The sequence below is a fragment of the Narcine bancroftii genome, chromosome 5 (assembly GCF_036971445.1).
Source record: "Narcine bancroftii isolate sNarBan1 chromosome 5, sNarBan1.hap1, whole genome shotgun sequence".
NCBI classification, from domain to species: domain Eukaryota; kingdom Metazoa; phylum Chordata; class Chondrichthyes; order Torpediniformes; family Narcinidae; genus Narcine; species Narcine bancroftii.
The window spans coordinates 126,721,146-126,736,246 of record NC_091473.1 but is presented as its reverse complement, the minus strand read 5'-3'; the positions used below and the strand labels follow the sequence as shown (position 1 = coordinate 126,736,246).

Below are 15,101 nucleotides of genomic sequence, written 5' to 3'. Positions count from 1 at the left end.
ATCCTCGTGGCTTTTCTCCCAGGGCTCCTGTTTCCTCCCACCATTCAAAACATACCAGGGGTATAGGTTAATGGGGTGTAAATTGGGCAGACTTGTAGGCTGAAATGACCTGTTAATGTGCTGTATGTCTAAATTTTTTAAAAATGAATGCTTTTGCAAAGATTAAATGCTTCCCCACATAATAAGATATATGACCCAAGAATAGTCAACTTGAAAATTGCTTAGTTTGATTAAAATGCGTAAATGGGTAGAATAATGGCACAAATTTATTTTGGGCAAGTGTGAAGTACAGTGGGAAAGCAAGAACAGGAATCACACATCCTCTGTAATGTATTGAGATAACAAACGTGGGAATTTAATAACTTGCAATATCTCATTACATTTCACTGTCAAAAAGTAGAAATAATGTAAAATGGAGGTCAATAGAACCAATTAAATTTTGAACAAAGAGGCAAAGATAATAGAGTACAGGTCAAGTTTGAACAATGGAGTACCCAAGTAGAAATAAATCTTGTGCGTAATGACCTATGTTGGTCATTGAGGCAGATTGTTGCACATTTCAGAGAAACATCTTCAGACCGATTACCATTGTCAAGCTAGAATTTATAAGAAAAATTAGGATACATCTTGGTTTCTCACCTTTGAACAAACGTTCTGTGTTGTTTTTTGTGATATATGACACATAACCAATATAAACGTAAGGTTGGAAAATAATTTGACCTAACTGTACAAGCGTAGCACTGATACAATCAAAAATAATAAAATGAAATAAAAATTAATTATTCTTTTTTTTAAACACCAAAGGTGAGTAAAATTGAAACCACTCAGGATAAAGGAGTAGAACCAGCAACCCTAGAATTAAAATAGTTGGGCATTGTTTTGGACAAATAAGCTATAGAAGATATAATAATTAAATCATAGATGCAGAAAGAGGCCTTTCAATCTTTTGCACAAGTTTCAGCAATTTATTTTTTTGTAAATATCCCAAAGACTTTATGCATGAGTAGGAGTATCAGTGCAACTAAGGCAACGCTGGTGGTGTCTTCTGGAGTAATAATCTCGCCTTTAGATTGAATGAAGCATGAGGTTTGATAAATGTCTATAGACCAAAGTTGTGCAGGTGCTTAATCTTTTATCTGAAATCCTTGGGACCAGACAGTTACGGAATTTGGAAATTTTCACATCGTACAGTAATAGTAATGGCGGTACTTTTAAGTAATTGCGCTGTTTCTGATTCGTGCAAAACAAAGACATACTCCAACTAGAAGGGGCTGTGGACGGGGGTGGGGGGGGGGAGGGGAGGGACATGTTGCGGCAACACTGGACAGGAGGGGGTAGACTATAAAAATAAACCTTACCATCCTCGCTGGTGGCCACCGCTGATCACCAGCAGCTTGGCATCATGGATGAGGCTGTAAGTGTTGGTGATGAGCCACTGGATTGTACAACCCAGGCATTCAGTCTCCTGCTTGATGTTGTCCAGGGAATCTGTCTTTCTGCTTTCTCAGCAGCTTCAAGCTGTGGCCCACCATCTCACACACCACCTAGTAGTTACTCACTCCCTTGATGGGGACCTCCTTCTTGGGCTGAGGGACCGATGGATGCCTGTCCTCACCATCGCTCTCCTTCTTGCCCATGTGGCTGTCAGCATAGCTGTCACGCGAGCTGGCCGTGTGCATGCCCAGGTGTGAGGCCAGCTCGCAGCGCTGCATGTTGGAGATGAGCACGCGGTTCTCGTACTTCAGCTTTTAGCTCCTCCTGCAGCGAGCCGGCACTGGCTTCCTCCACCACCCAGCTGGCTTCCAGGTAGCCGGGCACTCCTGTCAGCACGTTTGGCTTGTCGGTCAGCTGCTGATTCTGGTCTTCGATGTAGCGCTGCAATAACTCCACATCCTCCTCCATGAACTGCAGGTGACAGCACAGCTCGCCGGCTGACTCGGCAGAGTCAATGAAAGGTAATGTGGGCCCACTGAGATGATGTTCCCTGGGCCAGGCACTCCCTCTCCTGGTCCTTTTCTTTCCCTTTCTCTTTTTCTCTCTTTTGGGTCCTGGCTGGATATGGCGAATTGAAGGGCCGTACTCTTGTTTTGTGAGTTAAGAGTGGGTCGCATCAGGTCATGTTTGATGCCAAACGTGAGCTTTAATGAGCAGATGGCATTCATCAAAAAAATGTTCAGATTTCAGAGGTTTTTGAAATTTTGGATAAAAGATTAAGCATGTGTATTATTGAATTATTCATTTTCATTTGTAAGATGCTTGCAATCATAGTATATTGTCCTCTCTAGGTACTCTCACTTCAGCATAGTGGTGCTAAGGACTCCAGTCAATCTCAGTTTGCCTCATATTGGAAGCCAATATTATCTATGGATGCCAGTTTCTGGCAGCGATGGCTTCACATGCATCGCATTGGCATATTGTTGGAACATGATATGTAAGTTCAAATTCAATCATTTGTGCAATTAGTGAGGACTTATCTTTTTGGGAGAAAATATGTCATGCTTCTCCTGTAATGTTAATGTGGCTTTATTGGAACTTGGATAAAAAAACTTGAGGAATACTATACTGCAGTGATGTTGATTACACTGAGCAATTTTGCTTCCTGAACATTTTTGGGCTGCTGATTACAAAAATCATCTTAAAAATTTCCTATCATGTACAGTATTTTATAGATATGATTTCCTGGCATATTTTAAGTCTACTAGTATATTGCCCACAAAGCAAGTTGCTTTGGTCAGTCCAAGCATGCTTGGGCATGCACGCAATGCAGGTGTTATGCAAATATTGTCTTAGGCCTGGGAATGCTTTGTCAGGATAGATGCAAACTGACTATAAAAGCAGCTCACATACAGATGCTGTGTAGGTTGATATAGGTTGAATGCATGTTTTTTTTTCTTTTCCAATTGTTTTAACTCATTTTATTTCTAAATCAAGAACTGTAAATAATTAGGTGAAGAGAGAATGTCATGAGCATGGTAAGAAGGCAAAGGTTCCTATCTCATGGATCTGGGTAGATAAACAAGAGCTTGAGTCTCATTACAGTACAACTCCGATTATCCAAAATGGTCGGGAACTGGCCTTTTTTTGTAAAAAAAACAGTCCAGTAGCAACAGCAAATCACTTGTAACAGCATTTAAACAACAACAAACAACAAGGGAAGGCTTTTTAACCATTAAAATAATGTTTAATTCTGTTGAATGCATGTTGATGCACGTTCTTCAGGCAGTAGCATTTATTGCATTTGCACTTGGATTTCTTCCCTGCTGATCTTGGTGCAATCAGTGATGAACATGATGAAAGGTTTCACAAAGACATTGCGACCACGGAAAAGCAAAATCAGGGCAATTGGAATTGATCAATGCTGGATGACCATTGTTTGACACTAACACGAGAGGCATCAGATGCTGAGTACAAACGAAAATAAGCAGCAAAACATTTTGGGTCAGTTGTTTAATTCTACAATTAAACATGCTAAATTCAATAAAAGTTAATTTAATGCTTCTCCAACTTTCCACATGACAGAGCAATCTAAAATTATTTTTGTGTTCAGCTTGAAGTTGTTGATCATAATCTCCGATTTTTTTTTCAGGAAGCAAACCTTTTTTTTGGGGGGGGGGAACATTCAGTGTGCTTTGCTTCACATTAACAATATGTTGATATGTACAAAAGTGAAAACTCTGAGAGAATTTAAACTTAATATTAGATAGAATTACAAAAAAATAAGATACCAAAAAATCCAGAAATCTTCCTGTTAAACAACATAAAAGACAAAGAATTAGGGCTAAAATTAGACAAAACTCAAAAAAGATTTACTATGATTGCACTCGCAGCAGCAAAAAAAGTGCATAATGATAACTTGAAAAAATGAGGCAACTTTAAAAATACAACAATGAAGATTGCTTTTTGGGAAATAATTTATTAACATTTGAGCAATTAAAAGATAAATATGGAATATAACAAAGTACAATATATGCCAATTGAAAACTTACCTAAAAGATATATTGGGAAATAGCTTGAAATTACCAGAAAGTAGCAACTATGAATATTTAATCACAGACACAATGAGAATTAAAAAATTATTACAAACATGTACATCAAATTACAATATAAAGAAGATGAAATGAAGTATAAACCGAAACAAATTTGGGAAAAAGATTTCAACACAGAGATAAAGAACAAAACATGGGAGAAGTTATGTAGAGGAACAATGAGGAACACGTTAAATAGTAGATTATGTATGATTCAATATAACTGGCTACACAGATTATACATCACTCCTCAGAAATTAAAAGAATGGTACCCAACAGCTTCAGATAGATGTTTTCATTGCAAAACAAAATGATTGGAAGAACATTACATGCAATTTGGACATGCTCAAAAGTAAAAACGTTCTGGGAAGATCTAAACCTAATATTAAGCAAAATCACAAAAAGCAATATACCAAAAGATCCAAAATATTTTCTGTTAAATAATATAAAAGACAAAAAAATTAGGACTAAAATTAGACAAGGCCCAAATAAAATTTATTATGATATTGCTAGCAGTAGCCAAAAAATGTATTATGACAACCTGGAAATTGGAAACAAATCTTAAAATACAACAGTGGTTTACAGAAATGAACAAGTGTATTCCATTAGAAAAAATTACATACAATCTGAAAGACAAGTGTACATTATTTGAACAAATTTGGGAACCATACAAAAAATATGTCGGAGAATGCCGACCACAAACCTCCATCTCGTAAAACAACACAATTATGTGCACAGTAAGATTTAAATATGTGAAAGTAGACGATACAATTTTTTTTCCTTTTTTTTGGTTATTTCTTTGTTTTAAGTGTTTTATCATTTATTAATTTTTGGGTGGGGAAGGGGAGAGTGGAAGTGGGGGAAAATAAAAAATGTCACTATTGATCATTTGTGGATATTGTTATTGATATGACTCAGTGCAAAAATAAAGAAATAATATAACAATGGTACATAGAAATGAATAAGTGTATTCCATTAGAAAAAAATACCTATATTCTAAAAGACAAACGTACTTTATTTGAACAAATTTGAGAACATATTAGAAACCACCAATTTCACATCTCCATCTCTTAAAGTTATAAGATACAAGTACGAAAATCCTAAATATTGAATTTTGGATGACACAATTTCTTTTTTTGTGATCTTTTATTGTTTATTTTTCTTTTTAGTTCTTGTTTTACGTTATGGGGTGGGGAAGAAGGGGGGAAATGAAAATGTCACTGTATATTTTAATGATGAATATTTGTATATGTTGTTATTGACATGGTTCACGGTGAAGTAATAAATAAAAAATTATATTTAAAAAAGTGTCCCTAATGCTCAGCTCCAATGCATTTTCAGCCCAGTGCCAAAGCACATTCATACTCCAGGAAGTAATGGCCGCTACAGCACCATCCAGTGTCGCATTTCTCTTTCAGCACTAACTTCTCTTCTACGGGATTGGAGTAGTTTTGTGCTGGTAGAAGGATATTCATATGTTAAACTCCACTACAAGTAAGAATTAATTTATGTAACATAATACTTTGGAAAGTTATAATCTGTGCAGCATGTAGCATGATATATATGTGTGCCTACTCTTCTCTACTTTTCAAGACTGGCAATAAACTGAAGACGAGATGAGAGATGATTCAGGTGTGTGTAAGATACAGTTAACTTGCTATTTTCAAACTCTGTCTGAAATGTTTGTACTTTTAAGAACAGCACAGGAATGAGCCCTTTGGCTTACAATGTCTGAGTGAACATGATGCCAGATTTCAATTTTAATTTAGACATACAGCACGGTAACAGGTCCTTTTGGCCCTCGAGTTCATGCCGCCCAATTACACCCAATTGGCCTACAGTCCCTGATACATTTTGAATGGTGGGAGGAAACTGGAGCACCTGGAGAAAACATCCAAATTCCTTACAGACAGCACTGGATTTGAACCTGGTTTGGTGGCGTAACAGCATTGCACAAACTGTGCTGCTCTTCTGCTTGCACATGATCTGTATTTTTCCAAGTATTCGTGGGATTATCCAGATGTCTTTTTTCATCACTGTCCTAGAGGTTCATTCGGGAGGTAAAAGAAAGTTGCCATGAACATCTCCTTTAAACTTTCCCTCTCTCACCTTCATGCATGCCCTCTGGAGAAAGATTCTTTTTACCCTGTCTATGCCTCTCATAATGTTATAAACTTTATCACGTCCACCCTCAGCCTTCAGTGGTCCAGAGAAATTAAACCAAGTTTGTCCATCCTCTCCTTGTCATTCAGACCCTCTGATTCAGGCAGTATCCTGGTGATTCTCTTCTGAACCCTATCACAAACCTACATTCATGTCATGGGATGATCGGAGTTGCAACAGTACTCCCAAATGTGGTCTAACCAAAATTTAATGCAGTAAAACCCCTGGTATTTGGCTGCTATGGAGATTAGTAGATGCAGGATAAATATATTTTCTGTTTGATTGTGATTACACTTGTGTGATTGGTGAACTAATGGTGAGGTGCACCAATTTTAAAATGACAGGGGTTTTACTGTATACCTACATTAGCAAATTCTTCCATTCAATGAATTTACGTTCTTTACCAGCCTATTTACTTGCATGGCCACCTTCAGGGAGTGAGGGACTTGGGCCTCGGATCCCTCCGCATATCAATGCTGTTAAAGGTTCTGCCATTAAAGGCATACACTTGACTTACACTCGACCTCTTCAAATATAAAACCTCACAATTGCACACACCAACCTTTGTGTCATCTGCAAATTTACTAAACCCACCCCTCTACTCTCATCCAAGTTTATATATTTCACAAGCAACAAGAGTGCCAACTTCAATCCCTGTGAAACACCACTGGCCATGGGCCTCTAGCCAGCCCTTCCACCATTACTCTCTGCCTTTTGTGAATAAGCCAGTTCTGAAAATCTCATGTGTTTTTACCTTTGGATCAGTCTTCCAATGCAATATTGTCCAGTGACATACTAAAGTCCATGTTGACAGCATCCACTGACCTTCATCACCTCCTCAAAAAACTCAAATCAAGTTTGTAAGACTTGACTTGCCTACCACAAATTGGAATCATTTGAGGAAATATAAACTGGGTGTAGGTCAATTGGACCTGGCACAATAATAGTTCAGCACAGACGAGAAGGGCCAAAGAGTCAATTTTCTGTGCTTTAATGTTCTTTGATTTCATGGAACTATCTCACTGATATAAGGGAATTAATTTCACAGGGAATTTTGAATACTGCAATGGGAGTGTAAATGTGTACTTCTGCTTCTACTTTTAAAACATTATTTGAGTAAAAATCTTCTTTTTAATTGATAGTGGAGCAGATCAACCTCCTTCTTCCTTTTACCTTGTGCGGGTTATTTCCAAAGCTCCTTGTATGGTACTTCGCCTGGGATTCCCCATTGGAATGCAAGCGCAAGCTAGGAATAAGGTACTGTATGTGCTTTTGGAGCAGATATGCACAGTCTTTCATGCAGCCAACAGGCTGTATTAAAGATCTGTTAGTCTCAGGGTCAGAGGCAATTAGTGTTGGAATTTTTATAATGATATATTCTTTATCAGGGCATTGCTCAACTGCAAAACATTTGGTGTGTTTTTTCTTTCGTAGACTAATAGTTAACTCCATTAAGCCCTGTGGTAGCTCCAAACTTTATTTTTTGTTCTGTCACTCCTCACGTTCAAGGCAATCTCATCTTATTCATGAGCCCCATTTCCTGCTCAACAGTGGCTTAAGTTTAAATTCCATAGATTCTAACCTCAGTGAAGATATTTTTGTCACCAAGGTGCTAAAAGGCCAACCACTTATCATGACACCTTGTTTCATATTATTAACCCTCCACAACCATCAGATTTCCTTATGGAAACCAAGTTCATGGGGTACATGACAAAGATCTCTTGTGTCAAATTTTATTTTAAACACTTGGAAAGTCACTTGTGATGTTTTAATATGTAAAATCTGCAATATTCAGGCAATTTTATTTCAGCAGATATTCAACACTTATTCACAGTTCAGGTTGAGTATTGTAAGGTAAAACATCATGAGATGGGAATGTGTAAGGAGTTACCCTGTGCAGGGCTGTAACAAGATGTGAATGCATCCTTGTACTTACAAGATAAGAGAGACATTGATGGATTGAGAGGCAGGAAGCTAGCAGGGAAAGGATAGCAACAGTTTTAGTCATTGGACAAGTAATGATATGATGATGTTCTAAGCACGTATCCAAGGGTATAAAAAATCACCATTTTGCTGATAACGGCAGAATGCATTCTCCGACTAACATTGTTAGTCGCAAGTGTTACAATCCGGTAATAAAGAACAAAGAACCCTGATTTCGACTCAGTCTGGTGTTTGTCTCACTCATTCATGAACAAAGCAGACCTAACAGTATCCTGTTTCCAAAGATCCAAAAACATTTTTTTTCGCGTAGACATGATGTCATCAGTGGAAAAAGATTCAACACCTGACTTGCCCATGTGGGGCTCTGATGCTCTGTTGTCGCCAGTTTGATTACAATAACAGTAAAAAAAAAACCCAAAATCTTTGCTTTTGGCCAAGAAGATGCCAAACAGAGCCAAGTCCAAGTCTTCAGAGGCTGCGGTCAGAGTCGGCACTTCCATTCTCAACATCGGGTGTGGTGCTGTCTGCATCAAAGAAGTTGCCTCGGGCTCCTTAGCCAGGGGCCGGCACTGCCGGTGGGGACATATCGGGGACCGATGGCAGAGGTGGTTGGGGAGATGGTCTTCTTTTGTAAGCAGAGATTTTTTTTTGTTGAGTACTAAACATTATTCCATGTGAATTTTCCACTTGTGGCATCATGTCGGCGCTCAAAAACCCTTATAAAATTGTTGGTTGTTGCTGTTTAACTGCTGATGTGGGTTTTCTACTGTTCCTACTGTGCTCCTTAGTTCCATTGTTCCAAAAACCAAAAAAAAACATCTCATCCCAAGCATTTTGGATAAGGGGTACTCGACCTGTACAGCCATTCGCTTTCATAAGTGAAAGTTTTCTTCTCATTCGTCTTTTGGGATCTGAGCATTTATTTTCCATCCCGAATTTCCACTGGGAAATTGGTGATGACTTGCCATATTGAACTGCTGCATTCCTTCCCTCAGTGTCGTGTCCTTGGTGTCGGACAAGTGTAGATGGTGATCAGTGCAGCCACTATGTACTGAAGGAAGGAAGGAATTGGGTTCCAATCAAGGTGATACTGTCAAGCTTTTTTTAAGCATGATCGTATTTCTTCTTGATGAGAAGCACTCAAACCCTGATTTCCTCGTGTATTTTAAAGCACCTGAAAGATATTGTTTTCAGTTTCTGTGACTTTTTTGTCCTCTCTCTTTAAGAGGAGCTGTATCGTGCCTGAATTCAACTCATAATTTTAACTGCTATTCCTGTAGTCATTGTATTGTTTTTCACAACCTATTGATACTATTAATCACCTGGAAGAAGAGTGGTGTTTGTTAAATTCAATAGGTTATGCATTATCTCACTTTAACATAAGACATTCAATTAAAATAATTATTGAAATCTTCAAAAGTTCATTTAGGCTCCAGATGTAATCCAAAATTTAATTAACATAGTGGTGAGATTTTATAAAATGTTAAGGTTCAAGATGACATTCTTATGTCGCATGTTTAAAAAATGTTATGAATAATTTAGAATTAATCCACCAAGAATAACCTTTTCTGGGTCCACATAGCTGGAGTCTTGGGAGATGGCAACAAGACAGAATCCATAATGCCCAGGAGATGGTTCATAGATACATAAGAGGCACAAGAGACTGCTGACGCTGTAGTCTAGAACAGTGTTTCTCCACCAGGGTTCCCTGGAATACTAGGCTCTTGCATTTTTAGTAATTTTTGTTTTATATTCGTAATTTTACTACACACGGATGGCATATTGTTGGAAAATCCTTGGTTATTATAATAAAGGCTTCAGCCTTATTATTTAAAATGAAAACTTCAGTGTGAAGTCTCATAAATGAGCAGTATGATTTTCTTTAGCATTGCCAATAAATTTGACAAAATAGGGGTCGTTTTCTTCCATATCCGAAAAAAAAATATAATGTTTACCACGTGAACTACGTTAAAAATATAAAAGATAGATATTAATAATGGTATATAATAATTTTTATGCAGAGGTTCCCTGAGGCATGAAAACTATTTCAAGGGTTCCTCAAGGATAAAAAAAAAGTTGAGAAATGCTGGTCTAGAGCAAAAGAACAAATTGAAGGAACCCAGTGTGTCAAACAGTGGGTTGAGACAATGGAAAATATTTGTCACAAAATATTGTGACAAATATAATGAATGATTAATTGACATTGGTCTTGGGGGTCAATGGTGGAGGTGGTTTGGGTGAAGGCCGTGATTGTCCTCAAGAAGATGATGAAATTGAAAAAGAATTAATATAAAGGAAATTATTGTTAAATTAGATTCTATGTGAGAAATAGGGAAACATCCTACAATTAAAGTCATAAAGAACAGTTGGGGTGGCACCGTTAGCATAGCAGTTAGAACAATGCTGTTACTCTGCGAGCGACCAGGGTTCGATCTCAGCAAAGTATGTAAGGAGTTTGTATGTTCTCTCTGTGTCTGTGGGGTTTCCTCCAGGTGGTCCGTTTTCTTCCCACCCCTCAAAACGTACCTGGGTTGTAGGTCAATTGGGTGGAAAGGGATCATGGACTGAAAGGGCCTTTTACTGTTTTTAAATATAAATTTATCAAACAGGAGCAGGCCCTTTGGCCCATTATGTCCATGCTGACCATCTCAGTTAGCAATAATCGGTCTAAAGCTTTTGTTACGAGTCCAGAGGACCCCAAAACCCAGCAGCAATAGAAATTCACCAAGACAAATGGTTACTTAAACAAAAGTTGCTTTTAATTTTCTTTAAACATAAAAACAAGTTCAAACTTTAACTTAACCCCCTTCTAACTGTAAGCACATGTGTATGTAATGTTCAGGAAAGTTCTTTGATTCACAGTCCAATCTCACTTTTCACTCCTCCAAGTTCACTGGTATTAGGCAATTCTTAAACTGTGCACAGAATTTAACATTTATGAATTTTCACTAAGCTCTTGTGCTTAAAGTTAAATGGGTACCACTCAGGAAGGTTCTTGTTGATTTCAGAGAGTGATTCATTGCTCGTTGGACAAACACAAACTGATGTCTTGCTCCATCAGTTTTCCAAGTGATAACCTCTTCTTCCAGGTCACCACAGAGTTCTTCTCATTTCTCTTATTTCAGGAAAAACACTTGAGCCAGCTATTTCCTCTTGTAAGGACCACAAGGGGTTTTCAACAGGCTGAACTCAGAACTCACAACCCATCTTCAAAATGGGGTTTCCTCAAGCTGGCAGCTTGCCAGAACTCGAACTGAATTTTCTCTATCTCTCTAAGAGAAATCCTGTTTGGTCTCTCTCTCTCTCTGCTTGGAAAATCACATGACCTTCTTGCAGGGCTAACCCACCCAATCCTTGAAAGTTTTTATCAGCCTCTGCCTGGTACATGATCAACGTTCTATTCCATTTGCACCTTCTTTTGAAGTTGTTTCCAAAGCAGTTTTTATTGTCTTTGCAAAGGCGCTTGGCTTGTGTGAAGCTCTGGCATTTTAAATGAGATGTGTTTTGGAAGTATCTGTTTGTAAATTGACTTACACTCTAAACTTCCACAATCTATCTCTTTTAAAAACATATTTATATATAATAAAATATAATCCATCACACTTTCTATACCATGGTGATTTATGTAAGTTGCTTGATTTTTTTTAATGATGTAAATGTCCCTGTCTCCACTGTAGGCAGTGTATCCTAGATTGCAACCATTTAAGTGGGGAAAAAAATCCTCAGATTGATTTGTTGTTGGATATATCTAAAAATTATAATTGGAACAAAAATTTAAAACTTAAATTATGCTTTTGAAGAACAACATTCATGGCATCCTTCATTCTTACCAGTAGTCTAGAGCACACATGTCAAACTCAGGCCCCCGGGCCAAATTTGGCCCGTGATATAATTATATTTGGCCCGCAAGATCATATCAAATATGTATTGGAGCTGGCCCGCTGGCCGCCGCGCCAGTATAGCGCATGCACAGCTAATACTACAAATCCCAGAATGCTTTGCAAATGTTTGCGCCGGCCCATCATCCCGCTAATCGCCCCCACCTCCTCTCTTTACTTTCATTGGCATCTGTGACCTGTCGCCCAACTCACATGTAATAAACCCCTTACGAAAAATGGCCAAACGAAAGACAGAAAACAGGACCTTTCAAGACAGGTGGGAGGCAAACTCTGACCCCAGAGTTTGATGAACTTGTATCTAAGAAGAGATGCCAAGTATCTGGTTTAGACCCAGGTGCATCAGAGTAAATCACAGTGTAGCAAGCTAAGCTTGGATTCATATTTTCTTTGGTTAACTTTGGACTGTTCATAGTTGAAAGATTGGATTTTCATTGAAGCAAGTTGTTTTTTTTTACTTGTTGGCTTGTGAAAAAAAAATACATTTAAAAGGAGCTTAAAGGCTATAGAGAAATATTATTTATTGAATATTTTATTTCTCATTTGCTAATGCTTCTTCTGGAAAGAGTTTAACCAAAACTATTATTAAACATTTATTTTAATAAGAAAAAGTTTAACATTACATATGCTGAAAGAAGAGGAAACATGCAGATGATTGTTGAAAATTTTCAATAAATATTTAGTTTGGCCCACGACTTAGTCCAAGTTTTTAATTTTGGCCCTCTGTGAATTTGAGTTTGACACCCCTTGTCTAGAGGAATGTGTCCTGTAAGATAATGATTGGAATTTTGAGATGAGGGTTGTAAACTTGGCCAGAGCCATTATTGGCATACATCTTCCCTCTGTTAATGACATAATTAAGAGACGGTGCTTCAAGAAAGTAGCTTCTGTCGTCAAGGACCCTCCCCACCCAGATCATGTCCTTTTCTCACTGTTACCATCAGGGAGGAGGTACAGGAGCCTGAAGTCACACTCGATATTACAAAAACAGCTTCTTTCCCATTGCCACCAGATTTTTGACAATGCACTGGTTATTTATTAACCAAAATTGTAATTTATAATAATTTTTTGCACCTTGTTTTTTTGCCCAATGCTGCTGCTACAAAATAACAAATTTCATGGATATTTGTTCATTACAATAAACCTAGTTCTGATGAATAAATGGACTTCTCTTGGGTTTGATGATTTAAGTCCCTTGGGCTCTAACCTGAAGAGTAATCGCTGCTGGAAATCTGAAACACTTCATAATGATGCAAAACAAGTACTTGCCCTCAGCACGTGGATGTCTTCAAATATTTTTAAAGCGGAAATGAAGACATTTCTGATATGGTTGGAGGAGGCAGGACTTTGAATTGGCATTTAGATCACTCATTATTTTGTTGAATAGTGGAGTAGCCTTTGGGCTGAGTGGTTCTATGCTCATAAATGTGTGAGTTATGCTGGATAAGAATTTGAAGGATTGAATGGCCTATTTGTGTAAGTTTTAAACCAATAAGGGATTAAATGTTCAGTGACAATCCATAAGGCACAAGGTGTTTTCTTCATTACGATTAGATGAAGAAAACTTTTTTTGTGGTGGTTGTCAGTGAATTCTGTAATGATTAGTAAACCGACAATTGTACAATTCAGATAAACAAAATTCCGGCTTTGCACTGTAGGATCTGAAATGGAATATGGATATTATACATGGTAAATATTGACCACACTAATTGTTGTTCAAGTTATGTGTCATATGTTGAATATGCTCTGTAATTATTTTGGCAGATTGTGGATGAACTGCAAAATCAAATACTCTCATTGAGATTTCCCCAGCGAGTTCAGAGTAAGGAAGCAACACCAAAAGTCAAGAGAAAACTGCTGGGAAATGCCTCTCCTTCAAAATCTCCCCCACTTCCTACCACCCAGCTGGTACTCTCTGATCGACCTTGTGTTGTTATATTGAAGAAACCACTGGAAAAGCTACTCATTAGGTAATGGTCAATAGAATACAAGTTGGAACCCTCTTCTATGGCAACACATTTTTCTGACCCAATGTTAGTGTTTAATGACTGATTAATCAGGCTATGTTTAATGGTGGTCATGTATCAGCATATTCACATATTGGTATTGTCCAATCTGAAATTGGAAGGAATCAAATGTAGTTGGATGTATTTGTGCAGTAACAATCTAAAAAAGCATAATAAAATCTGATTAACCCTTTAGACTCTGCGCCTCGGTTTTCAGGGACGACCAGTAAGAGAATATACTGTGTCCCCCTTTATCTGGGACTGGTTTTATACCCAACCACTGGCTGTTTCTTACTGGTGTTTGTACTGTAGTTTACCCAGGGACCCAGTCTGGAATATATATTATGAAAGGTTAAAAATGGGTTTAAAAAAGATGAAAAATTAATGGAGGGGCAACAGCTCCTCCCACAATGTTTAGGTTTTATAGATTATATTTGATTTTTAAATTTAATTTCCCTTGACATTTGGTGTTTGAAAGTAAGAAAATAATTGTGTGGCCTTTTTGTACATGTATAAATATAAGAAATAGAAGCAGGAATAAGCCATTTGACTCCCCAAGCTTCGGCCTTTCTTGATGAAATGGCTGATATTTTATCCCTATGTTGCCATTTGGTATTCACCCCAAATCTTTTTGATAGTCCCGATGTCTAAAGATATTCTGAAATTCATTCTCATCTTCATTTGTCTTATTTCATGTTTATATTTCAAGGTATGAAAAGCTTCCCTCAGACTATCGAACTCCCTTTATCTTGAACCTGGACAACTATGGACATCCAACCTCGATGTCGGGTGCAGCGACGATGACAGCCAATCGCACAGCTTCGTCCACGCTGGCCTCTCTATCTCGTTACTTCTATCACCAGCGCTGGGTGTGGTCTCTGCAGCCAGCTTTGGGACCCCCACTGCCCACTATAGCAGCAGCTCAGATACTTTCTACACTCACTGAGTAAGACGAGAATTTGAGTTAGAAAGGATCAGCCTGTTTTACGAGCACATAATTTGATGATTCAAAATAGGTTTCAAGTCGAGTCTTCAATGAATTTGATTAATCTTGTTTCTGTTAGTTT

The 15,101-nt window shown here is 37.8% G+C and overlaps 1 protein-coding gene across 10 annotated transcripts in view; it reads left to right on the top strand.

The window, feature by feature from the left end:
- Positions 1–15,101, top strand: part of szt2 (SZT2 subunit of KICSTOR complex) — a 289,561-nt gene that overhangs the window by 33,327 nt on the left and 241,133 nt on the right. For all 10 annotated transcript variants that reach the window (XM_069939008.1, XM_069939001.1, XM_069939006.1 and 7 more), the window contains exons 12-16: positions 2,286–2,431; positions 5,367–5,519; positions 7,331–7,445; positions 13,793–13,998; positions 14,744–14,980. In XM_069939008.1, the coding sequence (XP_069795109.1) occupies positions 2,286–2,431; positions 5,367–5,519; positions 7,331–7,445; positions 13,793–13,998; positions 14,744–14,980 (857 nt within the window). The remainder of the gene's footprint in view (positions 1–2,285; positions 2,432–5,366; positions 5,520–7,330; positions 7,446–13,792; positions 13,999–14,743; positions 14,981–15,101) is intronic.